General features: G+C 40.8%; 1 protein-coding gene across 1 annotated transcript; it reads left to right on the top strand.

Moving 5' to 3' along the window:
* Positions 1 to 82: 82 nt before the first annotated feature.
* On the top strand, positions 83 to 23,039 carry STARD6 (StAR related lipid transfer domain containing 6). Its single transcript, XM_007659564.2, has 7 exons — positions 83 to 199; positions 4,539 to 4,632; positions 4,806 to 4,855; positions 15,777 to 15,903; positions 17,237 to 17,354; positions 20,537 to 20,630; positions 22,825 to 23,039. The coding sequence occupies exons 2-7, from the start codon at positions 4,543 to 4,545 to the stop codon at positions 22,994 to 22,996; spliced, it is 651 nt and encodes a 216-aa protein (XP_007657754.1). The 5' UTR covers positions 83 to 199; positions 4,539 to 4,542; the 3' UTR covers positions 22,997 to 23,039.
* Positions 23,040 to 25,839: the final 2,800 nt, after the last annotated feature.

The following is a 25,839-nucleotide window of genomic DNA, read 5'->3' as shown; positions in this document are numbered from 1 at the left end:
CCTCCCCGCCCTGCAACCCGGGGGCTGGAGGGGAGGGGAGGAGGAGGAAGAAGAGGAGGAGGAGGGAAAAGGAGGAGGAGGAGGAGGAGGAGGAGGAAAAGGAGGGGGCACCTGACCTGCTGCTGCTGCTGCTGCTGTGCCAGTCCCTGCTGCTGATAGAGCTGCATTGAGGACCAGCCCCACAGCCCAGTCCTCCCAGGTGAGCCTCAGTTTCCCCCTTCTCCCCTCCTCCCCCCCCCCCCCAGGAGGGGACCGTCGGATCAGATGGTGGGATGTGGATGGCAGGGAATCATCCCCCTCCTTTCCAAGCCCCCTCCATCCCTGCGGGAGGAAGGACATCAGGCTCATCCCAGGCTCCATCCTCTGCCTGCCATGAGCAGCCCAGGCTCCATCCCCAGCCTGCCACCATCATCCCTGGCTCCATCCTCAATCTGATCCCAGGCTCCATTCCCAGATTCATCCCAGGCTCCATCCCCACCCTGCCATGAGCATCCCAGGCTCCATCCCCAGCCTGATCCCAGACTCCATCCCCATCTGATCCCAGGCTTCATCCCCATCTGATCCCAGGCTCCATCCCCAGTCTGATCCCAGGCTCCATCCCCAGCTTAATCCCAGGCTCCATCCCCAGTCTGATCCCAGGCTCCGTCTCCATCTGATCCCAAGCTCCATCCCCGGCCTGCTACAAGCATCCCAGGCTCCATCCCCAGCCTGATCCCAGGCTCCATCCCCAGTCTGATCCCAGGCTCCATCCCCAGCCTGATCCCAGGGTCCATCCCCAGCCTGATCCCAGGGTCCATCCCCAGCCTGATCCCAGGCTCCTTCCCCAGTCTCATCCCAGGCTCCATCCCCAGCCTGATCCCAGGCTCCTTCCCCAGTCTCATCCCAGGCTCCGTTCCCCAGCCTGATCCCAGGCTCCATCCCTAGCCTGACCCCAGGCTCCATCCCCAGTCTGATCCCAGGCTCTGTCCCAGTCTGATCCCAGGCCCCATCCCCATCTGATCCCAGGCTCCATCCCCAGTCTCATCCCAGGCTCCATCCTCAGTCTCATCCCAGGCTCCATCCGCAGCCTGCCACGAGCATCCCAGGCTTCATCCCCAGTCTGATCCCAGGCTCCATTCCCAGCCTGCCACCACTATCCCAAGCTCTATCCCCAGCCTGCCACCAGCATCCTTGCCCCCCTCCTTCATTGCCCATAAACCAAGAAGACATGAATTGTGCGGTGGAAGCAGACGATTTGGGATTTCACAACTCCTGGGAGAGGGATAACAATGCCCCACCCAAAGCTTGGGTACCAGGAACGCAGGAAGAAAAAATTACAGCAACTGGGAGGGGTGTGTCTGTGTGGTGTGTGTGTGTGTGTGTCTCTCTTGTAGAACCAGATTTAATTATCTGGATCTCTTTTTTGTATGTGAAATATGCATGTGAGAAAGGGAAGGAAAAAAAATCCCTAGTTTAGAGCAGTGTCGGTGCCCCCACCATGTAACATTTTTGCCTGCCAAGGAGGAAAGATTTTAACCTTTGCTCCCCGGACATGCTCCAGCTCATCTGATGTAGCGTCAGCAGGTAAAGTAAAAGTGAAGCTTCCCCCCTTTCTGTCTTTTGGGAGGATGGATATGGAGAGGATGGCAACTTTGAAGTTACCTCTCATTCTAGCTGTCTCTTCCTTTCCACCTCCCCATCTCCCCAGTGATATAAATGATGCTCCATTCATGAGGTTATCTACAAGTCGATATACGCATGGTAGTGGGAAATAGTCAACGATCCCATATAACTCTGAGAAATACAGCAAACTATTGGCTAACAAAGGTTGTAGTGAATGTGGGTAGTTGATATAAATCTAGCACTCTACTGAAAAGGTGTATTTTAATCCACATTGGGTTACCTGCCTTTTCAAAAGAGAGTGTTAGATCACGGGTCCCCATTACTTCTTTAAATTAGGGATTTTCTAAAGTCCTTGGTCGTGTTACATTTAAAAGATTCCATTCATTCATTCAATTGTATTTATTGAGCACTTACCGTATGCAGAGCACTGTATTAAGTGCTTGGAAAGTACAATTCAGCAATAAAAAGAGACAATCCCTGCCCACAGCGGGCTTACAGTCTAGAAGGGGGAGGCAGACATCAAAATAAGTAAACAGGCATCAACATAAATAAATAGAATTATAAATATGTACACATCAAAGCAAGTAAACAGGCATTCATTTAAATAAATAGAATTACAGATATGTATGGAATTACAGATATGTGCATATATATACAAATGTTGTGGGACAGGGAGGAGGGTAGAGTAAAGGGAGAGAGTTGCACCGAAGGGGAGGGGGAGTTGAAGAAAGGGGGGCTTAGTCTGGGAAGGCCTCCTGGAGGAGGTGAGCTTTCAGTAGGGCTTTGAACGGGGGAAGTGTGCTTGTTCGGCAGATGTGAGGAGGGAGGGCATTCCAGGCCAGAGGTAGGACGAGGGCCAGGGGTCGACAGTGGGACAGGGGAGAAGAAGGCATAGTGAGAAGGTTAGCACCAGAGGAGCAGAGTGTGAGGGCTGGGCTGGAGGAGAGAAGTTTGCTCATTCATTTTTTACCCACTTAAAACCCTAATAAATTGTTTAGGAATCTGTAATCGAGGATGACTGAAGAGGTTGTAAAAACTCTCTGGAGATCTTTAAAAGTAGAAAATATTCTCTTTAGACTGAGGTGGTCCATGGGCCATTCTGACAGAGAAGAAGTGGGCTACTTGATTTTCAGGATAATTCCAAAAGTGAAGTTCTGGGACCTCATAGGCACTTGGAAATTCAGGGTATGATTATGCCGCCCAAAATTTCCTACTGAATGCCTCAGAAGTTCCCTATTCCTTCCAGTTTTCCCTTCTGACCAAAGATCTTACTCATCTTACCAATGTACTCTATCTTCTCATTCTGTAACCTCCCTTTCTCACAACAGCTAGGCCTTTTTTCTTCCAGATCTTTCTGTCTACAGTAATTCACAGAAAATGATGTGCTTAAAAGAAAATGGCCTCAGATAATCTTCCTTCTAACCTGAAAAGTAACCAAGAACTGTCTTTTCTAAGTGTGGCAGTAATAGAAAAGACATTTCAGTGGAATCAGACAGTCCCTTTCATCTGAGGAATTTTAACTACAGATATTCTATTTCATCTGAGGAATTTTAACTACAGATATTCTAATGGCAAATCGTACCTTTCTGTTTTGATTTTACAAGTGGAAAATCTTGGCGTAAGAAAATCAATTGATTTTATAAAAGGTTCATAGTTAGGTATCAGTGGGAATGGAAATACTGTAGAAGCAATTTTCTAAATTCCCACCCCAGGGTTTGTTCAACTGGATGACATTTCATCGTTTTGGAGGCATTCCTTTTTGTTTAACACATTGTCTGCCATCGTTTTTGAGGCATGCCTTTCTGTTTAACACATTGTCTGCCTTGTGACACCTTACTTTTAGCAAAATGCTGCTTGGCCCACTGCGAATCACTAAGGATTCAACTTCAGAATTTATTTTTGGCAGCCAGTGTGCCAAAAAGTTAGGAATTTGTATCTCAAATTGTGATGGAAAAAGATTGGGAAGGTTATTTTTTCTTTACCCCCTAGAGGTCCTATAATAGAAATGTAAGGTTGTTTTAAAAGAAATAAGAGGTTGTGTGAGCTGATCGAGTGAAAAGCCATGGAAAATCTTGTGGAGAAAATACTATAAATGGATAGATGGTTTGCACCACAAATAGATAAAACTAGGGTATGAAGTGTTAGGTGAGACTTAAACAGAAGCTAGTCAAGTCAGAGATCAATGAAATGACCAATGGCAAAAAATACCCTTTTGAATCACACAATTATTTTGAAATTATTTTGAAATCCATTTATATTTGGGGAGGTATCAGGAGACCAGAATAGACAGAAATGGAAAGAAAACATATTATAAATTATTTGTTTACATTGATGTCTTTCTCCCCCTCTAGACACTAAGCTCCCTACAGGCAGGGAACATGTCTACTAATTTTGTCATGTTGTACTCTCCCAAGGGCTTGATACAGGACTCGGCACATTTTGTTAATGAGGTGTACATCCCCTTGATTCTATTTATCATGATTAAGTTGTCTGGTTTTTGTCCGTTTGTCTCCCCCTATTAGACTGTAAGCCCTTCAATGGGCAGGGATTGTCTCTATCTGTTGCCAAACTGTACATTCCAAGTGCTTAGTACAGTGCTCTGCACATAGTAAGCGCTCAATAAATACTATTGAATGAATGAATAAATATAATTGATTATGTCGTGGGAAATAAGGAGGGGAGGGATGAGTGAAAATTTTGGAATAAAGGTAGAGGATTAGAAAAATTTCTACTAAACATGGAGAAATTGCTCTACACACTAGTAGAGAAACTTAGGACAGTTGACTTTCAAAGGAATTTATTACCCATGGAGATGTGTATCATGATCAGAACATTTAAAACATTGTATGCTAAGAGGGATAATCATTAGAGTGAGATTTTTCCCCTTTTTCTATTTACCTACACTTTTCTCAACTATTTGTTTTTGAAATTTTCAGATAGATGGACTTTAAGAAAATTGCTGAGGAAATTTCCCAAAAGATTTTGTCATACAGCCGTGATACATCAGGGTGGAAAGTGGCTAAAACTTCAGTAAGAAAACCAATTAACCTTGTTTAAAGTTGTGTTTTTTTATCTTTAATGAAATATAATCAGTTGTAAAGATGTTTAAAAAAACGCTTTCTTAAACAATAGAAACAAGTTTGGAGAGAAGAGTTTGCATCTGACAGCTAATTTATTTTGTGGATTTTTATTTCCCCTTCGAGAAAAAGATTACAGTTTCCTGGAAGCCTTCTAAAGAGTATGGAGGAAATTTGTGAGTACCTAAATTTCCTACTTGCAGTACTAGTTTTAAAATTTAATGGTATTGATGTAAGTCAAATTCACAGCATCTTTGTGAGTCATTATAAGAAATCTGTCTCTGTCTGAGGTAGATGTGAATTATGTCACTTCCTTAGAAAGGTGGCATTAAATAAAATAGGGCAAAAATAGATACCTCAAAACTTCATTTTAAAACTTGAGGATAAACTCTGAAACTTATTCTAGATAGAAAGATGAGAAGTTTTCACTAGAACTATAGATTTCAATTTCAAGCTCCTCGAGGGCAGAGATCATGTGTAGCAACTGTACTGTACTTTAACAGGCACTTAATACAGTGCCCTGGACACGTTAAATCCTTAATACCGCTGATGGATTTGATTACTCGTAAACATGCAATTTCTTGTACCATAACCATGTTTGGGGGTTTTCTTTCTGACTACTAGTTACAAAGTTTCCCCCAGAGGAGCCACAGTGAAACTGGAAAATCTTGCCTTCACATTTCTCCTGATTATATGTACAATTTCCTCTTACCCAAAAGCTGTTTTAAAAACTATGGGGTGGAGGAAGGGAGGCTTGATTATTAGAGCACAGACCTTTCAAATTACTCTAAGGAAAAGGTAAGAAATAGGATCGTTCTGCCATTTTTTTCCAAGCAATTTATTACATTTATTACACATCAAAGTTCCATCCCGGTACTATCTCATATCGAAATGTTTCCCAAGCAAATTTCCCTCACTTGGGTGAAACTGAGTACTATATCATTTCTCACCTTCATCCTCTCCTTTTATCATAGAACTCCCTTTATTTAATGTTCCCCAACGGCAATAAATGAGTCTTTCATGGCTACTTAGATAACAAACAATTCCCACCTTGGTAAATATATTTATTGCATTGAAGTTATTTTCAGTTTCTGGTAAAGTATCAAGAAATAACTTTCTTGACGAGATGGGTCATTAGGCAAAAGTGATTCTGAATTATGAATTTATAGATAGTCCATTGCTTTGAGCCATAAAAATCTTTGCCCTTATAAAATGGGCTAGTGCCCTCTGAGCTTCAAAATACAAATTGCTGTATTGTTTAAATTATTTCCCTTTACCTATTTCCTCCCGCTTCGTGTACACGTTTGTGATACTGGATGATTTTCCCCTAAATTAGTGTCACGATTTATTTTTTATGACTGCATTGGGTTCTAATTCTGGATCCCCCACTTGCCTGCCATGTGATCTTGGGCAAGTCATTTAACTTCTCTGAGCCTCAGTTTCTTCCTCTGTAAAATGGGGATTCAATACCAGCTGTCTCTCCTACTTAGACTGTAAGCCCCATGCGGGACAATGACCCTGTCCGACATGATTAATGTGTATCTACCCCGGCGCTTAGAACAGTGCTTGACACATGTAAGTGTTTAACAAATGTAATAATGATGATAATTGCATTATATTTACATATCCAAAAGCTTTTTTTAAAGAGTAGAGAAAATGTATTTTTTTTTTAAGTTCAGTCTTGATTATTCTCTTTATTGATCTTGCCTGAGTTACCTCAAGTAGCCTAAAAAGATTGATGCTTCTAGAGGATACTCTGGGATTTTGTAACTGATCAGTGCTGGCCCCTGTGATAATGTTTCTATTTGATGTTTGCTAAAATATTGTGTTTAACAAATGCACTTTGCCAGTGTTTCTTAAAGATTATTCTTTGTTTTAGCAGTTTTTATAAGAGCTCAGAAAACATTTTCCTTAGTTATGAGGGACTAAAGTACTTCAGTTAATCAAATTTGTTTTTTGTTTCAAATTCCCATTTAAGTAATTTAAAGATGGTAGTAACCCCCTTTTTAATCTTTTTACTAAAAGTAATCGTTTTACTTTTATTGCTAAAGGGAACAGAGAAAAGTTAGCTTCCCCTTCTCCTCAATTTTCAGTGAAATTGACTTGCTCTGCATTTGGCAAATCTGCCCTTCTTGTTTTGTTTTATAATTAAATTGTTCTCTAATAAAAGTCAACAACACCTTGAGAATTAAGTGGAATAAAAAGCAGGACAAATGAAACTCAATTTTACTTGTTTGTTTTTTTCATATGCAAGCCAGTATTACTAAAAATTTGCAATTCACATTTGAAGTGCTTCAGCACAGCAGGTAAACCATGGTTGAGGCTCTTTTATGCTTGTGAAATATAACTTAAATTGCATTGTATTGGGTATGCAAAGTGGTCTTGTGGGTGGAACCCTGGAGAGTCAGTTCCAAACTCTGCGCTGTCGCTGACTCACGCTACCTGGAGAGGCAGCTCTAATTTCTGTCTCAAGACAGGATAATGACATCTGCCTCCAGTCTATTCTGTAAAATTGACTTGAAAATTAGGATGAAGACGATAAGGCTAGTTACCATCTTTGATCATGGATTGTCCTAACCACCGAGACGGTGGGGAAGCATCTCTCTTCTAGTTCGTCTCACCCCCCGGGAGAACTAGAAATTCAGTGGAATGGCTAAGCATGAATTTCAGAAACAATCACTCGGTCGGTGGTGTTAATCGAGCACTTACTGTGTGCAGAGCGCTGTACTAAGCGCTTAGGAGAGTGCATTACAACAGAGTTGATAGGCACATTTGCTGCCCACCACGAATTTACAATTTCAGGTAGATCCCCCAAAGAGGTTAAAGTGTAAGCTTCTTGTAAGGGGCAGCGACTGTGTCACTGCATTATTCTGTAGTTCCCTAGCACCTAGTACAGTGGGCCTTCAATAAATGCTACAACCAACCGACTCTGGTCTTCAACCAGGACAACTTGGAAAGTCTAGAAATGCGGAAGTAGCAGCCAAAAAGTATTCCCAGATTATACGTCAGGTGGATTTCTGGAGGACTATTGGAAAAGTAGCACTTTAGATTGGAAATGTGTCTATTTATTAATAATAATGTTGGTATTTGTTAAGCGCTTACTATGTGCCAAGCACTGTTCTAAGCGCTGGGGTAGACATAGGGGAATCAGGTTGTCCCACGTGGGGCTTACAGTCTTAATCCCCATTTTACAGATGAGGTAACTGAGGCACAGAGAAGTTAAGTGACTTGCCCACAGTCACACAGCTGACAAGTGGCAGAGCCGAGATTCGAACCCATGACCTCTGACTCCAAAGCCCATGCTCTTTCCAGTGAGCCACGCTGCTTAGTGTCTAGAGGGGGAGAAAGACATCAATGTAAACAAAGTGACCATTGATTGCCCACAAGGAGCTTCTACTAATGGGGGAGACAAACAAAAATAGGTACAGCACTGTCAAAATAATCAACAATGAGGACATATATTCAGGAATGCTAAAGAGTCTACCTCTAGCAAGAGATGGTGGAAGGGATGATAGGGCTCAGGAGGTTGGGAAATTAATCAGGGAGGAGGTGAGATTTTAGGAGGGTTTTGAATGTGGGGAGAACTGTAGTTTAGCTCTTGAGGGGAGGAAGGGAGTCCAAAGCTAGAGAGCAGCATGAGCGAGGGAAATGAGGTAGGAGACTTTAGAGTGAGGTGTAACTTAGAAGTTTGGCTTGGCAGAGTCAAGGCAGAGAGCAGGGAAAGACTGAGTGAAAAGTACAAATTGATAAAAAGGGGCCTGATGATGGAAAGCCTTGAAGCTGACTGTGAAGAGTTTAGGAAAGTGACCCGTTGCCTACCAGCAATGGCGAGACAAACATAAAAATATTTACAACTAGAGTAATCTAAATACAGTTGAATAAATATTTATGTACATGTGCTGAGGAGGAGTGTAAATAAAAATACAGGCTAGAGGTGGCCGCTTGGTTCGTGTGATTTAAGGTGAAGGGAAGGGATTGATGAAAGCATGTTGGGGGAGGTGGGATTTTAGGAAATCTTTGAACATGGGGAGGGTGGGAGGGAGGTCCAGCACAGGGCAACAGGAGGAGTGAGAGGATAGAGGTGAGCAGGTTGAGAGTGAGGTATAGTTAGAAAGTTAGCCTGAAGAAAACAAACTGAGGGGTAACAGGTGAAGCGGCAGATATACAGGTGGTCTTTATTGCCTTCTCTCACAAGCACCTAGGACAGTGGTCCATAAACTGTAAGTGCTCAATAAATACCATTGATTGACTGATTGATTGATATGTAAGATGGGGAGACTTGATGGAGAGCCTTAAAGAAGCTTCTCTTCAGGGATTGGCTGATTGCTTTCCGGTTATGACCCACCTGAAGGGAGAATTTTAGAGTCCTGTCAAGCTCACTGAGGAAAACTGAATCATAAACGAAGTCATTTAAAATAACTCAGATTTTACAGATGACAAAACCAAAGCCGACGTTCAGTATTCTCTACAAAGCCACAGAGGAAGTCTGTGGCCCTGCCGAGATCAGTGTATAGAGGAGGGCAGTTCAGACGCTGCCATACATATTTGTCAGTGACTTTGAGAAATTGGTAGGCTCCTCTAGAAAAGAACATGTTATACAACTTTAAAAACTTAACTTTCTTTAATGGTTAAAATCGATAATGTTCTCAGGAGTAACCCTGGGAGAAATAAGGGTAACTATCTGCAGGATAGGTAGGAGCAGCGTGGCCTATGGAAAGAGCACGGGCCTGGGAGTCAGAAGGACCTGGGTTCCAATCCCACTTCCACCACTTGCCGGCTGTGTGACCTTGGATAAGTCATTTAACTACACTGTGTCTCAATTTCCTCCTTTGTAAAATGAAAATTAAATTTTACATCCTCCACCTTAGACTGTGAGCCCCCTTGTGGGATGTGGACTGCATCCAACCTTTTTATCTTCTGTCTACCCCAGCGCTTAGGACAGTTCATGGCACGTAGTATTTAATGAGTACCATAATTATTAAGGGCCTTTGGAAGAATAAATTCCCTTACCTAGAAAAGCAATTGTTGATGATAACAATAATAATAGTGGCATATGTTAAGCACTGCTATGTGCCAAGCACCACTCTATGCCAAGCCTTGTACTAAGCACTGGGTCACATACAATGCAATCAGATGAGACACAATTTCTTTCCCACATGGGACTCACAAAGCATGACCTAGTGGAAAGAGCACAGGCCTCTGAGTCAGGGGACCTGGGTTCTAATTCCACCATATGCCTGCTGGGTGATATTGGGCAAGTCACTTAACTTCTCTGTCTCTCAGTTACCTCATCTGTACAATGGGGATTCAGTACCTGTTCCGCTCCCTCTTAGATGTGAGGCCCATGTGGGAGAGGGACTCTGTCTAGCCTGATTATACCGAATCTACCCAGCGCTTAGTACAGTTCTTGGCATGTAGTAAGCACTTAACAATTACCACAGTTGTTTTATTACCCCTAAAAGCACTTCCATTCATTCATTCAATCATACTTATTGAGCACTTACTGTGTGCAGAACACTGTACTAAGTGCTTGGAAAGTACAATTAGGCAACAGGTGGAGACAATCCCTACCCAACAAGGGGCTCACAGTCTAGAAGTGGGGAGACAGACAACAAAACAAAACAAGTTGACAGGCATCATTAACATCAAAATAGATAAATCGAGTATTCAACCCATTCTCAGGCCCACAGCACTTATATACATATCTTTATACACTGTCATTTGGCCCTACGTATAATTTTTTTGAATGTCTGCTTCCCTCTCTAGACTGTAAGCTCCTTATGGACAAGAATCATATCTACCATTGTATTGTACTCTCCCCAGCACATAGCATAGTGCTCTGTACACGCTAAGCACTCAGAGTGGCTCAGTAGAAAGAGCGTGGGCTTTGGAGTCAGAGGTCATGGGTTCGAATCCCAGCTCGGCCACTTGTCAGCTGTGTGACTTTGGGCAAGTCACTTAACTTCTCGGTGCCTCAGTTACCTCATCTCTAAAATGGGGATTAAAACTGTGAGCCCCATGTGGGACAACCTGATTCCCCTGTGTCTACCCCAGCACTTAGAACAGTGCTCGGAACATAGTAAGTGCTTAACAAATACCAACATTATTATTATTTTATTAGTATTAGCTGATTATTGCAATGATAGAGAAAAAAATCTTTAATCTCATTTTACATATGAGGACACTGAGACACGGAGAAGTTAATTGAGTTGTCCAAGGTCACAGAGCAGGTCGGTGGTAGAGCCAGGATTAGAACCCAGGTCTCCTGACTTCCCATCCTTTGCTCTTTCTACTAAGACCTGCTGCTTCTTGATCCTTTAGGAAGCATCATGGCCTAATGGATAGAGCGCAGACCTGGGAGTCAGAAGGACCTGGTTTCTAATCCTTGCTCTGGCACATGTCTTCTGTGTGACTGTGGGCAGGTCACTTAATTTCTCTGTATCTCAGGTACCTCGTTTGCAAAGTGGAAATTAAGACTGTGAGCCCCATGTGGGTTTGGACTTTGTCCAACCTGATTGGCTAGTTTCCATCCCAGTTCTTAGTACAGTGCCTGGCACATAGTAAGCGTTTCACAAATACCATTTTAAAGAAAAGCTAGACTTAAAATAAAGTTAGATTGAAAAGCAGCTACTTAAATCTCCTCACCCCTGCAATAAATACATCAGAGAAAAACTTTAATGTTAGGTAATCCAGTGAAGCAAGAGATTAGCCTTCTGTACTAAATTGGGGTTTCTGGTTCAAATCAGGGCTCACGCCTACTTTCACTTTACACAAGTAGTGTCTTTGAAGCTCTGCCAACAAGAATAATTCTAGTTAATGATTCATACATGGTGTGGGGGGGAAGAGAAAAAAACTCTCACAAATTAATAAACACAGATTTGAAAAGGAAAATTGTGATGACTGCATAGCTTTAATTGCTAAAGGACAAATAGAATAAGTGTGAGTTGCCACAGTACTGTTTTCATTTTAGCACAGTACACCTCAGTGGCACTCTTGTGTCTCAGTGCTAAAAATTTCTCGTACCAATAATGTGATGCAATATGTAGAGCAGCTAAAAATATACAAAAAAGTTAAGAGAAAATCTCACCCAGGTCTATGGTGTATTTTTACTAGTAATAAAGGCATTTATTAAATGTTCACTATGAGATGAGCTTTGGGAAAATATAAGATTATCAGATTGGACACAGGCCCTGACCTAAAAGTGTTTTACCTCGTATTTTATCTACAGTTTCAGATAAGGAAACTGAGTCCCAGAGAGGTAAGTGACTTGTCCAAGGTCACACAGCAGACCAGTGGTAGAGCTGCATCCAGAATCTGGGTTTCCTGACTTCAGTCCTATGCTCCTCCCATTAGGCCACTACCTTTTAATTCATATGGAGAGTAATTTAAGATACGAATAAGTAATTTACTGGGGTAGATATGAGTTAATCAGGTTGGACACAGTCCATGACCCCACATGGGACTCACAGTCTTCATCCCCATTTTACAGATGAAGTAACTGAGGCACAGAGAAGTTAAGTGACCTGCCCAAGGTCACACAGCAGACTAGTGCAGGAGCCAGGATTATAACCCAGGGCCTTCTGACTCCCACATCTGGGCTCTATCCACAGGGTCTTGCCACTTCACATCTAAAGCCATTCACAAAACCCAAGGTAGCATTCAGCAATAATAATACTGTGTCCTCTGCACACAGTAAGCGCTCAATAAATATGATTGATTGAATGAATGAATGAATTCAGTCTTGAATTGCCTCCTTTTCCCATCACAGCCTCCTAGTTGGCTGGACTGGTGCTCCACTAAATCTGATTCAAATTGCTAGGGTAGTTCTTGGGGGCTTGAGCAAAGTCACCCTCAATTAGCTAATTGTTGAGAAACTGGGGATTTCCAGCAGCCTAAGGAAATTGGCACTTTGGTGCACCTCCAGGAGACCTATTATTAAATGCTTTTAATGTAAGGACATGCTGAGACTTACAGGATTAAGGCAAAGATAACGTCTGGGGTCAGTATACATTCTTCATTGGGCCACAACCTGAATCTCCGAGGCTTTTTAAAGGGTGACTTCATTTATACTGACTCAAGACTGCCCCAGGTATGAGGAGTAGCATAGAGGACATAAAATCATGCAGGGAATGAAGAGACAGGTGGAAAAGAGTCTCAACTTAGTTTTATTTTTGACCTTGCTAAGAACTTGATTGCCAAGTTAAATTGGAGTAATTATAAACAATCGTCTAATCAACTAAGCCTATCAAATTACAAAGTTTAGGTAGTTTATTAAAACTCATCGGTGCTAATTGAGACCCTTTGGCCCAGGTATGTCACAGATGCAGGGCTGATGTGGTAAGGATTGAACCTGGGGTAGAAGGCGGACTCTTTGGAAGGGATATTATCATTCTCTGTTCCAGGAGCCCAAGGCTCCTTTTAATAATGTTGGTATTTGTTAAGCGCTTACTATGTGAAGAGCACTGTTCTAAGCACTGGGGTAGATACAGAGAGATCAGGTTGTCCCACATGGGGCTCACAGTTTTAATCCCCATTTTCTGATGAGGGAACTGAGGCCCAGAGAAATGAAGTGACTTGCCCACAGTCACACAGAAGGCAAGTGGCAGAGCTGGAATTCGAACCCATGACCTCTGACTCCCAAGCCCAGGCTCTTTCCACTGAGCCACGCTGCTTCTCCTTTTGTGTAATGCTTAACCCTGATCAGCCCCACTAAACTGAATTTCCTTCTCCTCCTGAGGTTAGTGCTGGGGAAGACTGTCAGTTAGACCCATCCAATCTTACTGGACCTTAAACGCTACTCAGGCGTTGAATATACTTAAATGGGGAACTGCATGGGAATCTCAGCTACTGTTAACCTACTAGCAGGCAAGAGACAGAAAGTGGAACTCATTTTTTCCCGAAGTCCTTTTCACCTCTAAGATAATATCCAGGGTGCTGCCACAGGAATCAAAACATGTAGCCAAAGCGACAAGTATATCTGAATAATCATTATTCAGTAGATTGGACCCTTTAAAATATGAATGTGGCATCCATTGTAATAATAATAAAGATGGTATCTGTTAAGCGCTTTCTGTGTGCCAGGAACTGTATTAAGCACTGGGGTAGATACAAGCAAATCGGGTGGGCACAGTCCTTATCCCACATAGGGCTCACTATCTCAATCCCCATTTTACAGATGAGGTAGCTGAGGAACAAAGAAGTGAAGTGACTTGCCTACGGTCACACAGCGGACAAGTGGCAGAGCTGGGCCTAGAATCCAGGACGTCCTGACTCCCAGGCTCATGCTCTATCCACTACACCACAGTATTCTCCCAAGCACTTAGTACAGTACTCTGCACATAGTAAGAGCTTAATAAATACCACTGACTGATTGATACTACCAACTCTGTTATATTTTCCCAAGCACTTAGTACAGTGCTCTGCACATAGTAAGAGCTCAATAAATACCACTGATTGAATGATACTACCAACTCTGTTGTATTTCCCAAGCTCTTAGTACAGTACTCGGCACACAGTAAGCACTCAATAAATACAATTAAATATGATTGAATGAATAAATACCATTGATTGATAAGAAGGCTGCTCCAAACTTGGTGAAACTAGTATTCTGTTATCTGTTTCAAGTTCATCAAAGAAATGGTGGTAAAAGTTAGCAAACATTTATTAGTTAATCCTCAGGTCCTACCTAGAAGATTGATAGAAAGATGTCTGTCAGTTTATTAATTATCCCCATTTTAAGATAGAGAATAGATCAAGCAACTTGAAGTGATTAGCCTGTCAGAGACAGAATGACATTTTAATGCTACAGGTTCACCTATTGCACTTAAACCTCTTTCAAAAACTGTACCAATAAATCTATTGTTTAGTTTATTGGTATATGGGAACAGAGCTTGTAGAAGTACACTCATGCAGTGTGGAACATAGCTGCCTTGTTCTCCTCTCAAGCCTACATAGAGTTTACTTTCATTTGTTTGTTAAATTCTCATTCAGTTGTTCATTACTCTAAGAAAAAGAGGGCGCATGGCTTTCTCACTTCTCCACAAAATGTCTTTGAGATCTAAAGAAAGAAGAGGAAGGGAGATCAAGGGAGGATGAGAAAGGGAAGTAGAAGCAGAACACTGAGGGGGAGATGAATAAGTTGGTTGCTGGAAAGTCAGGGAGAAGCTCAGCCAAAATACTAGGTGGAATGTACAATAATGTTTTCCAAAAGGCACTTTTTTAAAATGGTATTTGTTAAGCACTTATTATGTGCCAGGCACTGTATTAAGCACTGGGGTAGACGTGAGCCATTCAGGTTGGACACCCCATGTCCCACAAGGGGCTCACAGTATTAATCCCCATTTTACATATGAGGTAACTGAGGCACAGAGAAGTTAAATGACTTGCCTAAGGTCACACAGCAGGCAAATGGTGGAACCTGAACTAGAACCAACTTCACAGGGGCTAGCTAGCGCGTGCATTCTTTTTACAGATAAGTAAATAGAAGCATAAGAGTTGAGGTAAGCTCGTTGTGAGCAGGAAACATGTCTATCAACTCGGTCATATTGTACTCTCCGGAGTGCTTAGTACAGTGCTCTGTACAAAGCAAGTGTTTGATAAATACAATTGATCGATTGATTAAAGCAAAACAGTGGCAAAGCTAGGATTAGGATTCAAGCCTCCTAATTCTTGGTATAATGCCATTTTCCATTAGCCCTCATTGCATCCTTGAATTTAACATTACGTGTAGGCGTATAAAACATTATATAAGCCACTGGATCTCCTTGGGTGTTTAGGAGACTCTGCACATAGAACCAATTATAATCATTTCAACTAGGTAGAATGAAGCCCTAAAATAAGGGCAGGCATAGAAATATATTAATAACTAATTACAAGGGCAAATAGTAAAAGATGTCCTATTTAAAAAATTTGACATCAAGAACAAAAATTATTCTCTTGAATGTTTCCTAATGCATGCCAATTTGGCAATTTTCTTGATTACATCTCTTGTCTTTTTCTTCATTGTTATTAAGAAATTGACTTTATATTTTGGTGATGTTTCTCCTAAGAGCACCATCAATTAACTTCTAGACTGTTTTGTTTCTTTATCAAACACAGGTACCGTGGAGAAGGAGTTATAAAAGAGGCCCCAGCTAAATTAATTCAGTTCATGTACTTTCCAGAACACCGAACCAAGTGGGATAAGTCTTTACAAATATATAAACTTTTACAAAGGATTGATGCGGTAATGCAATAGTTTATAGAACTTTTATTATATAGTTTTAAAAGTATGGTTTCAGCTTGAACTTGACCAAATGATACAGATGTTTGTTATATAGTTATATATATATAAAATAAACTGCTTTGAAATTGCTTATTAGTTAAGAAGGTTAGAAATTAAGCACTGTTCCATGTATGCAGGGCTGCAAGATATAATGGGCTAAAAAAGGAAATCAACCAGTAAACCCAGGGAATTCTATACCTTCTTTCTTTTCTTATCAATCTGTGTTAGTGGAAAATGTAAAAGTACATTTACATTACTGCAGGTAGATATTCTGTTATTTTAACCTATTGCTCTGGGTAGCAGGAGGCGGAATTGTAGATGTCACGAGTGAATGTCACCAAGAGATAGTTAGAAAATTATACATAAGTCTAAATTTAGATATTGAGAAGATTCTAAATATTCAAAATTATTGAAAAAAATAGAGCTGTTTTGACATAATTTGATACCTGCTCAATCGTACTAACAAAAAGGACGATTTAAAATAAGACTTCTATCGCAGGTGTAATTCCAATAAATGAGCCCAATTAAATCTCTAGGGTTGAATCCCCTGAAATACTGTGCTTAATTTTACTTTCCCGTGGTCCATTCTAGAGGCATGAACAGAGTATGGAAAACAAAATGAGGTCAAAATGTGCCCTAGAACTTGGAATGCCATATTTACTTGGTGGTCATGCCAGTTATTCCACTAGTGAAAGGATGGAAACTGGGGCAGAATTTCAATCCAGTAGATAAGAAAATAACTGTATTTAACTGACCTTTCTGCACAGTCTGAGTAGGGGAGCATCATATAAATGGTGCCATTTATCAACAGAAGTGTCATTCATCATTCAAATCGTTACTTGAATTGGCAGTTGGGGAGGAATCTCTCCCTTTTTACGCCCAAGGCATAGAATCCAAGTGTCCTTTGGGATGTGTCTGCGATTTGGAAAGAGGCAGGGCTGATGGCAGCATTCACCCACCCCTTCCTGGCAGCCACAAGTATGCTTCCAGATGACATTATGTCTACTCTTCTGCCAGCAGCCACATTGTTCTGAGGAAAAATCGTCTAATGTAATTCTGGCAGAAAACTCTTCTCTGATCCCAACAGAGCCTGTTACCCTACCTCCTAGATTTAGGACAGAATTGAGGTTCAGTACTATGAACCAGGTGCTTCTGTGTTAAGTTCATAGGAAACATCAAACAACTGTTCCTTGGAATATAGGAACTAGATTTTGTTAAGTAAGTTATTTCTGAGATTACACATCTCCTGGGTAAAACAATATCTTTGATTTTGATGCTTGTTTTTCTATTGTAGGATACATTCATTTGTCACACCGTTACGCACAGTTTTGGCATGGGCTCTATATCGCCCAGAGATTTTGTCGATTTAGTACACATCAAGGTCTACGAAGGGGATGTTTCAATCGTCAGTTGTAAGTTGCGACGTGCTGCTGAATTTTGGAATAGTTATTATTATTTAACAAGTTCTTGTTCTACTCCAAATTCTGTGCAGAGTAGCTAATAGTCACATGCACCTACTTTTGTTTTCTTAGTGGATCACAAATAAATAGTGATAAAATAGTGTGGGCTAGAAGTAAGGTCTCCAGGTTAAAGGTTAAAAAAAATTCAGATGGAAATGTTCCCATATTCAATTGAAATGCTTTATTCGACTCCCCTGTAGGCTAAGTCCTTTCCCTAGAACCTTTCAAAAATAGATTTACAAAGGGTGTTTATTCCCCAGCTGTGGAAGGATCATTCTATTAGGAAAATTTTTAGAAGCAACTTATGGAAGGTCCAAGTGTGATTCCTGCCCTAAAGAAGCTCATACCCTAATTGGGAAGACAAATCTGCTGTGTGACTTTAGGCAAGTCACTTCACTTCTCTGTGCCTCAGTGACCTCATCTGTAAAATGGGGATTGAAACTCTGAGCTCCATGTGGGACATGGAATGTGTCCAACCTGATTTGCTTGTATCCATCCCACCACTTAGGACAGTGACTGGCACAAAGTAAACATTTAACAAGTACCATTATTATAATCATCATTATTATTATTTTATAAAAAGGCACATCTCCAAAATGCCTTTGCTGATTAAGCCTTCCTCTCCTCTTCTCCCATTCCCTTCTGTGCTGCTCTTACTTGCTCCTTCATTCATCCTCCCTTCCATCCCCACAGCACATATATATATATATCTGTAATTTATTTATCTATTTATTTATATTGATGTCTGTCTCCCCCTCTTGACTGTGAGCTCATTGTGGGCTGGGAATGAGTCTGTTGTTATACTATACTCTCCCAAGCGCTTAATACAGTGCTTTGCACACAGTAAGCGCTCCATAAATATGACTGAATGAATGAATGAATGAATGTAATAGCTAAAGAATGTTAGAATAGATAAAAGTGCATCTAAGAGAAATATTCCATCTAGCTGGGTCTTTCCATACAAATCTTTATTGATGGTAGTCATATACCATGTTTACAACTATTTTGTAACTATATCCTTAGTTGCTTTTCCTTGCTTCTATTTCTGGCTACTGCTGTGACTCCTATCTTCCATTTGAACAGCCATCACAGTAGGTAAAGGATGCCGAAGGTGGCAAGAAACTCTGCTCAAATGCACATAGTGCATTTTTTTATCTATTATAAATAAGACAGTCCCTCCCAGGGTCGCAACTGGAGAGTTTCCAGTACTCTACCAGTCTCAGCTACAGAAGGGAGAGTCAAACAGAGGCCTGTCCATTCCATTCCCAGATTGGCCAGTGGCTAGCGAGCCAAGGCAATTTGCTACAAGTCAAAACTCACCTGTGCTGGGCAGCAGCGGCATGGGAGAAAGTAGAGGGTGGACTCAGGTTTACTGCGCGGAAGGAGGTGAGGATAAACCACCTCTGTATTTTCACCAAAAAAGTCTACGGCTACACTGCCGGAACGATTACAGATGGAGAGCAGGGCGTTCCGGGAGAGTTGTGTTCATGATGTCGCTATGGGTCGGAAACGACTCGACGGCATAAGACAAGATAAAATAGTGAAAACTGTGAGAACCGATATGCCACTCCCATATGTATATATCTGTGATAGTGCCACACTGTCCCATGACCAAGCCTTACCTTCTAGAAGTATTCAGTCACAGTCCCTCTTGAATTCACTGTGGGTGACTGTGCCTTATTTCCCTCCTGCCATTAAGCAAATCAAGTTGGACTTTCTTTCTCAAAACATGCACGGTTCCTTTGTCTTTATTCACAGAAAAACCAAGATTAAAACATTGAACATTGACTTAAACACAATTGAAGCTCTTTTTGTATAAAACTAAAGGGAACAAGATTCTGGCAGGAATAACAGGACCAAAGCTCTAGGGGTATAATCAGGTAGCTATATTTCAAAAATCCCTTCAGGATAAAAGCCCAGCATTAACAATACCAGTATCAATAAACTCTGTATTAACAAATTGAGGCTCATATGACTTCATTAGTTCCCACAACAAAGGGAAAAGCATTAAAAAGTCAGCCAATTGAATTTTTCTCTTTTTAAAAACCGGTAGATTGTTCTAGACCAGGGATTTGCCATATCTGGCTCTTCTTGGAACTAAATATAGCTCTCAAGCAGGGCCTCAGGCTAAAAGGTGGGGATACAACCATCAGTCCTGACCCTTTGCACACCCCATTCCTTCCCCTCTCCTCACCTCTCCTTCCTTACTCTCCCCTTCCTTCCCTGGCTGACCTCCCGTCCCCCACCCTCTCCTTTATGAAGCAGCCATCTAGCACAATGTTGTCTTCACAATGTGCTACACACAGGGTGATGAATTGATATCACGTCACTTGGGGGAACAAATTGCATAGCTCTCTGTGCATCAGCTGCTCAGAGGTTTCATTCTGTTGGGGTCATCTACAAAAAGGGGTGGCCATCCCTTGTTCTACACTATTTTTAAAAGCTATTTTTATCCTAAAGAAGGAAGAGGACAGAATCCTTAGAAATGTCAGCATTTAAAAAAAACCCACATTACTACTAAAGTGGCATTTTTAGTTAATAATAATTGTGGTATTGTTATGTGCTTATAATGTGCCAAGCACTGCACTGAGCACTGGGGTAGATACAAGATCATCAGGTCTGACGAAGAGGAAAGCCTCTGACGCTTAGGCCCCTGCTCTTCCCACTAGGTCATGCTCCTCCTTGTGTATACACAAAGCATTTGTGTATGTTTGTACATATTTATCATTCCATTAATTTTATTAATGATGTGCATATATCTATAATTCTTTTTATCGATTTTCATGCTATCAATGCCTGTCTACTTGTTTTGTTTTATTTTGTTGTCTGTCTCCCCCCTTCTAGACTGTGAGCCCATTGTTGGGTAGGGATTGTTTCTGTTGCCAAATTGTACTTTCCAAGCGCTTAGTACAGTGCTCTGCACCCAGTAAGCACTCAGTAAATAAGATGGAATGAATGATGAATGCCCCTCCAAAGTAGGATGTCTCTCTTGAAAGAAAAATTTTAGTTGTTAAATTTTAAATCAGATATTTCATTTTTTGACTAGCCAGCTAAGTTAATATCTTTGACCATGGCCAGAAAACATTTCATTAGAAATGCTTTTTTATTCCCTTTCTTTCTTTTAAATCACTTAGCAGTGAGTGTGGAGTATCCACAGTGCTGTCCATCTTCATCTTGCATCCGCGGTTATAACCACCCTTGTGGTTATGTTTGTTCGCCTCTGCCAGAGTAAGTATTTCATTTCAGTTTACGCAAAACAGTTTGCATATGCAGTTAAAATTTTTCCAACAGTTCTGGAAGACTTAAAACGTGGCGTATAAGACAAAATGGTGGCCAAGTTTTAGATGATCAATCAGTGGTATTTACTGAGCACTTACTGTGTGCAGAGCACTGTATCAACCACTGAGGAGAATACACAGTTGGTAGACATGTTACCTGCCTACAATGAGTTTTCAGTCTCGAGGAGGAGATAAACAAGATAGATAACGATGATGAAATAAAAAAAAATTTGTGTTTATTGATCCATGGCATGTCTAGATCCTGGCTCCTTTCCCAGAGAGTCCCTGCAGAAGACAGATTTTAATATTTGTAGAAAGTGACTAGCTCATGTCATGCAAGAATTTTAAAAGGATATGCTAGTAGGATGAATAGCTGCAGAGAGCCATTTGTCTTTACAACATCCCCATGAGATAGAGGCCAATATGTCCTTTCAAATGTGGAAGCTGAGGCAGAAAGATCAAGAGATTTGCCCAAGGGGGATAGTCAGCTAATGCTGAAATGCTGGAACCCCAAAATATCATTATTATGATATTTGTCAAGCACTGTTTTAAGTACTGGGATAGATACATATTAGGTTGGACAGAGCCTCTGTCCTATCAGGAGTTCAGTGTCTAAACAGAAGGGTAACAGGTGTATAAATAAAACTTAGATTCCCTGGTCCCAGCCTTAGTGTTCTCTACATCCAAAGACAGTGCCTCCCAAAAGGGCTGGAATGATTTTCAGTCAACCAATTGTATTCTTTGAGCACTTACTCTGTGCAGACAGAGCACAGCATGGCCTAGTGGATAGACCACGGGCTTTAGAGTCAGAAGGATCCGGAATCTAATCCCATCTCTGCCCCTTGTCTGCTGGGTGACGTTGGGCAAGTCACTTCACTTCTCTGGGCCTCTGTTACCTAAATGGGAAATAAGACTGTGAGCCCCATGTAGGACATGGAATGTGTCCAACCTGATTATCCTGTATCTACCTCAGCACTTAGAATAGTGCTTGACACACAGTAAACAATACCATCATCATTATTATTGAGAAGCAGCATGGCTTAGTTGAAAGAGCACGGGCTGGGGAGTCGGAGATCGTGGGTTCTAATCCCCCCTCTGCCACTTCTCAGCTGTGTGACTTTGGGCGAGGCACTTAAATTCTCTGGGCCTCAGTTACCTCATCTGTAAAATGGAGATTAAGACTGTGAGCCCCCTTTGTGACAACCTGATGACCTTGTATCTACTTCAGTGCTTAGAACAGTGCTTGGCACATAGTAAGCACTTAATAAATACCAACATCATTATTATTAGTATTACTAAGCACTTGGGAGAGTACAGTATAACAGTGTAACAGTCACAGTCCCTCTCCGCAACGAGTTTATCCCTAAAACAGGAATGATCCATCCTGAGAGCAGGTTACTGAAGGTCATGGTTGCTAAATTATATTTCATGGCTGTATGTGGTACCTACTGTATGTATTCATTCATTCAATCATATTTATTGAGTGCTGTGTGCAGAGCACTCTAAGCACTTGGGAGAGAACAATACAACAATAAACAGTCACATTCCTGCCCACAATGGACTTATAGAGGGGGAGCCGGGGCAGACATTAGTACAAATAAATGACAGATATGGACAGAAGTGTTCTACATTCGGAGAACCTACTATATTGAGTCTCTGTGCCTGAGCCATCCTCTAACTCTATTTGCTTTTCACTTCTTGTTGCTTCAACCCAAACTTCCAGAAGTCTCCTGGAAATCAGTGTGTAAAGTCAAAATTTAAAAAAAGGATTTCAGAAAAAGATCTGGCCAAAGGATTTATTTAGGGTTAGGAGGCAATTTGGGGAAAGGTGAATGGAGGAGTAGTGACTGAAATTTGAGTAGCAGATTTTAAGGGGGTCACCTCTAATTCACTGTCAACAATAATATAATATATATGTAAAGTATAATAAAATAATTACTATCCTTAGCCTATGCAACAAGCCCTCACTTAAAATAAGCACCTTTAAAATTGTTTCCCATTTTTAAAAAACAGGATCACGTCCCATAAAGGTACCACTAATAAAAATAGTCAGTTTGCCTCCTTTCAAAATTAATGACCCCTTCTCCTGGTGAATAAAATCAGACATTCACACATAATTGGTACTTTTTTTTCTTTTTTAACAGGAATCCATCATATTCCAGATTGGTGGTGTTTGTTCAGCCTGAACTGGGAGGAAACTTACCCCGTCCAGTGATTGAATCTGCACTGCCTACCAGTTTAATAAACTTGATCGGCGATTTAAAAGATGGAATAAAATCACCCAAGAGTCATTCATCACATGCACACAAAAAATGAAATTGTTTTACTGCTATTAAAGCATATACTGATATTCCTCCAATTTGTTTTTCTATATGAAATGAAGATGATGTTGATCTAGTCAGTATTCTCATGCAATCAGTGACAGCTCAACAAATGAACTCATAATTGTACTAGGAACAGCATGAAATATAGTCTTTCACTGTAGAAACAACACTGATGTTGTTACATCATGTGTTTTTAATAATGCCATTTGTATTTTGCTTTCTTATGTGAAAATGCTTCTGATTGAGATTAGAAATACCAAGAAAATAAGTGCAGTATTGTGAGCGCAACATAATCAGGAAATGGAGAATTTTTCACTTCATTTGCTGAACAAAGCTGAGAACTTTATGTAACCTGCGGAGAGAAAATGTTTGTTGATAAAAACATGCTCCTCTAATATCTCCAAACGACATTAAGAATTACAGCAAAATGTGACAGTGCCACAAAACCTCTAGAGGAGTCATACGTGGAATAAGCTAGTCTTCTCAATAGTGATTCTTTCCTAGAACCTCCTAGTATAGCTTTAAAGCATCGATTTCCGATGAAGTACTATGATATATATTCCAGGTTTGCCTATACTAGCAATTCCAAAATTTCTAACTCCTTTCTGTAGAACAGTATCATTTTCAGAGTCAAAACATCTGTTTCCATTTCAAGTCTCACGTCTAAAAATCTCAATTTATGTGTCCCTTTAAGAAAAGACCACATTCACCTATATTAGCTTGAACAGTTTCCAGTTTTTACACATTTACACTTTAGCTTGAACAATTTCCATTCTTCTCCCAGCCCAGAAAGCAAATAAACAAAAATACTTGGAATTCAGGTGTGGCAGTGGGAGAGGTGTGGAGAGAAGAGTGAGTTGAGGAATCAGGGTGAGATGGCAAGAGTTTGGCTTTGCTCTGAGCGCCCCCGAATAAAAAGCATTCCTCCAATAGTCTCCTGGTTCTCTGCCCAACTATTGTGGAAGAAGGAGCTGTATTGCCTAGTGGAAAGAACATGAGCCTGGGCTCAACATGGCTCAAAGACATGGATTTTAATCCCTGTTCCATCACTTGCCTGCTGTGACACCTTGGACAAGTCATTTAACTTTTCTGTGCCTCTATTTCCTTATCTGCAAAAGTGGGCATTAAATACTTGTTCTCCTTCCAAGTTAGACTGTGAGTCCCACATGGTACAAGGGCTGTGTCAGACCTGATCATCTTGTGCCTTCCTTCCCCGGTGCTTACACAGTGCTTGGCACACAGTAAGCCCCTAACGAATACCACTGTTATTATTATTATTATAAGTAGGTCCTCAGAGAGGAAGTCAGAGTGAACTAAGGGAAAACAAGTCATGTTCCAGAGGTCACAGAGCAGAATCTTCCTCTTCTTTCCCAAGTTGCCTGGTATTTATTTTTCCCTTTGGGACTCTTCCTGAGACAAATTTCTATTTGGATTCTTAATGTTTAACTGCTAACACCCTCTTAAAACTTTTAAGGAGTTAAAGGGGCATTTAAACAGATTAGAAGGCACATAACTATCTTTGGAAAGTTGCCAATTGTCTCTTTGCCTTCCCATTTACCCTAAAACTATTTTCCTAAGGGACTATCAGCCTGGACTCCAAACAATAATCAAAAACCATTAACAGTCTATAATACGTATCTTCCCTGATGCACAGAGAGTTTTACAAGCACTTTAACAAATCCTACTGCTTGAGATAAAACAACTGGCCATACCTTTATTACCTGAGAAAAAATACTAAGGTGAAAAAAGGATTTGCCTGTGATACAGATCATGGAGATTCCTAATTCCAGACTTCCTATTTTGCCTCCTTTCTATTAAAAAAAATCTGAAGAACTCTAAATCTAATTTTTCAATTCTGTGGGCTACAGGGGTATTTGCTAAAGTAGCATAGTCCAGTATCATCAATTTACTAGGTACTTGGGAACCAACAAAAGAAAGTAAAAGACATAGTTCCTGCACTCAGGGAATTTACAAACTATTCAGAATTAGAGCTGAGTAAATTAAGAGGGTAAGTAGTATTGGCTCCTCATTTATACTTGCAAGAACTATTTCTTTAAAATAGAAATATCTAAGCATTAGAAATCCAGAATAATCAGAAAGTAGCTGTTGGAACACCTGTTTTGGGGGAGGGCGCAGATTTGTCAGAGCTTCTCACTCCAGCTTTTCTTCTTCCCCCTGAGCAGGAATAAGCTGGCATTTGCCTCAGCTTTCAGAATTTTGAGTGAATCCACTCTGAGCACCCTCAAAAACTTTCAGTGATTTAGTAAGATTTAAAAAAAAAAAACCCATAAACAAGTTCCACAAAAAAATAACCCGGAAAATGTAGAAAGGGACACCAGGACACCTGTTATAGGGATTCTAGCAGAAAGGTAAAGGGGGAAGGAAGGGAGAGAAGACTAATAACAATTGTGCCATTTGTTAATCACTTACTATGTGCCAAACACTATACTAAGTGCTGGGATGGATTCAAGTTAATTACTTCCTGCTCTACATAAGATTCGCAGTCTAAGGCAGAGGGAGAACAGGCCTTGAATCTCTATTTTACAGAGGATGACCCTGAGGATAGAAAAGTTAAGTGATTTACGATTATTCAAGGTCAAACAAACGGTACAAGTAATAATGTTGGTATTTAATAGATCTGGGATTAAAACCCAGGTCCTCCAAATCCCAGGACCCTGCTCTTCCCATAGGAAAAGAGAGGAAGAGAGAAACAATACCAAAATGTTAAGAGGATGAAAGTATTACAAAGGAGAGTGGAACAATGTGCAGATTATAAATTCATCACTATTCTTTGAAAAAAGTTGCTATTTTTAAACGACGTGAAATATATCTTTA

This window comes from Ornithorhynchus anatinus, chromosome 3, assembly GCF_004115215.2.
Source record: "Ornithorhynchus anatinus isolate Pmale09 chromosome 3, mOrnAna1.pri.v4, whole genome shotgun sequence".
In the NCBI taxonomy this organism is placed as follows: domain Eukaryota; kingdom Metazoa; phylum Chordata; class Mammalia; order Monotremata; family Ornithorhynchidae; genus Ornithorhynchus; species Ornithorhynchus anatinus.
This window is presented reverse-complemented; position numbering and strand designations above follow the sequence as displayed.

Coding starts and splice junctions, on each gene's coding strand:
- STARD6 (XM_007659564.2), top strand. CDS start 4,543: ATGGACTTTAAGAAAATTGCTGAGGAAATTTCCCAAAAGATTTTGTCA. Junction 4,633..4,805: donor GGAAAGTGGCTAAAACTTCA/GTAAGAAAACCA, acceptor TTCCCCTTCGAG/AAAAAGATTACAGTTTCCTG. Junction 4,856..15,776: donor AAAGAGTATGGAGGAAATTT/GTGAGTACCTAA, acceptor TATCAAACACAG/GTACCGTGGAGAAGGAGTTA.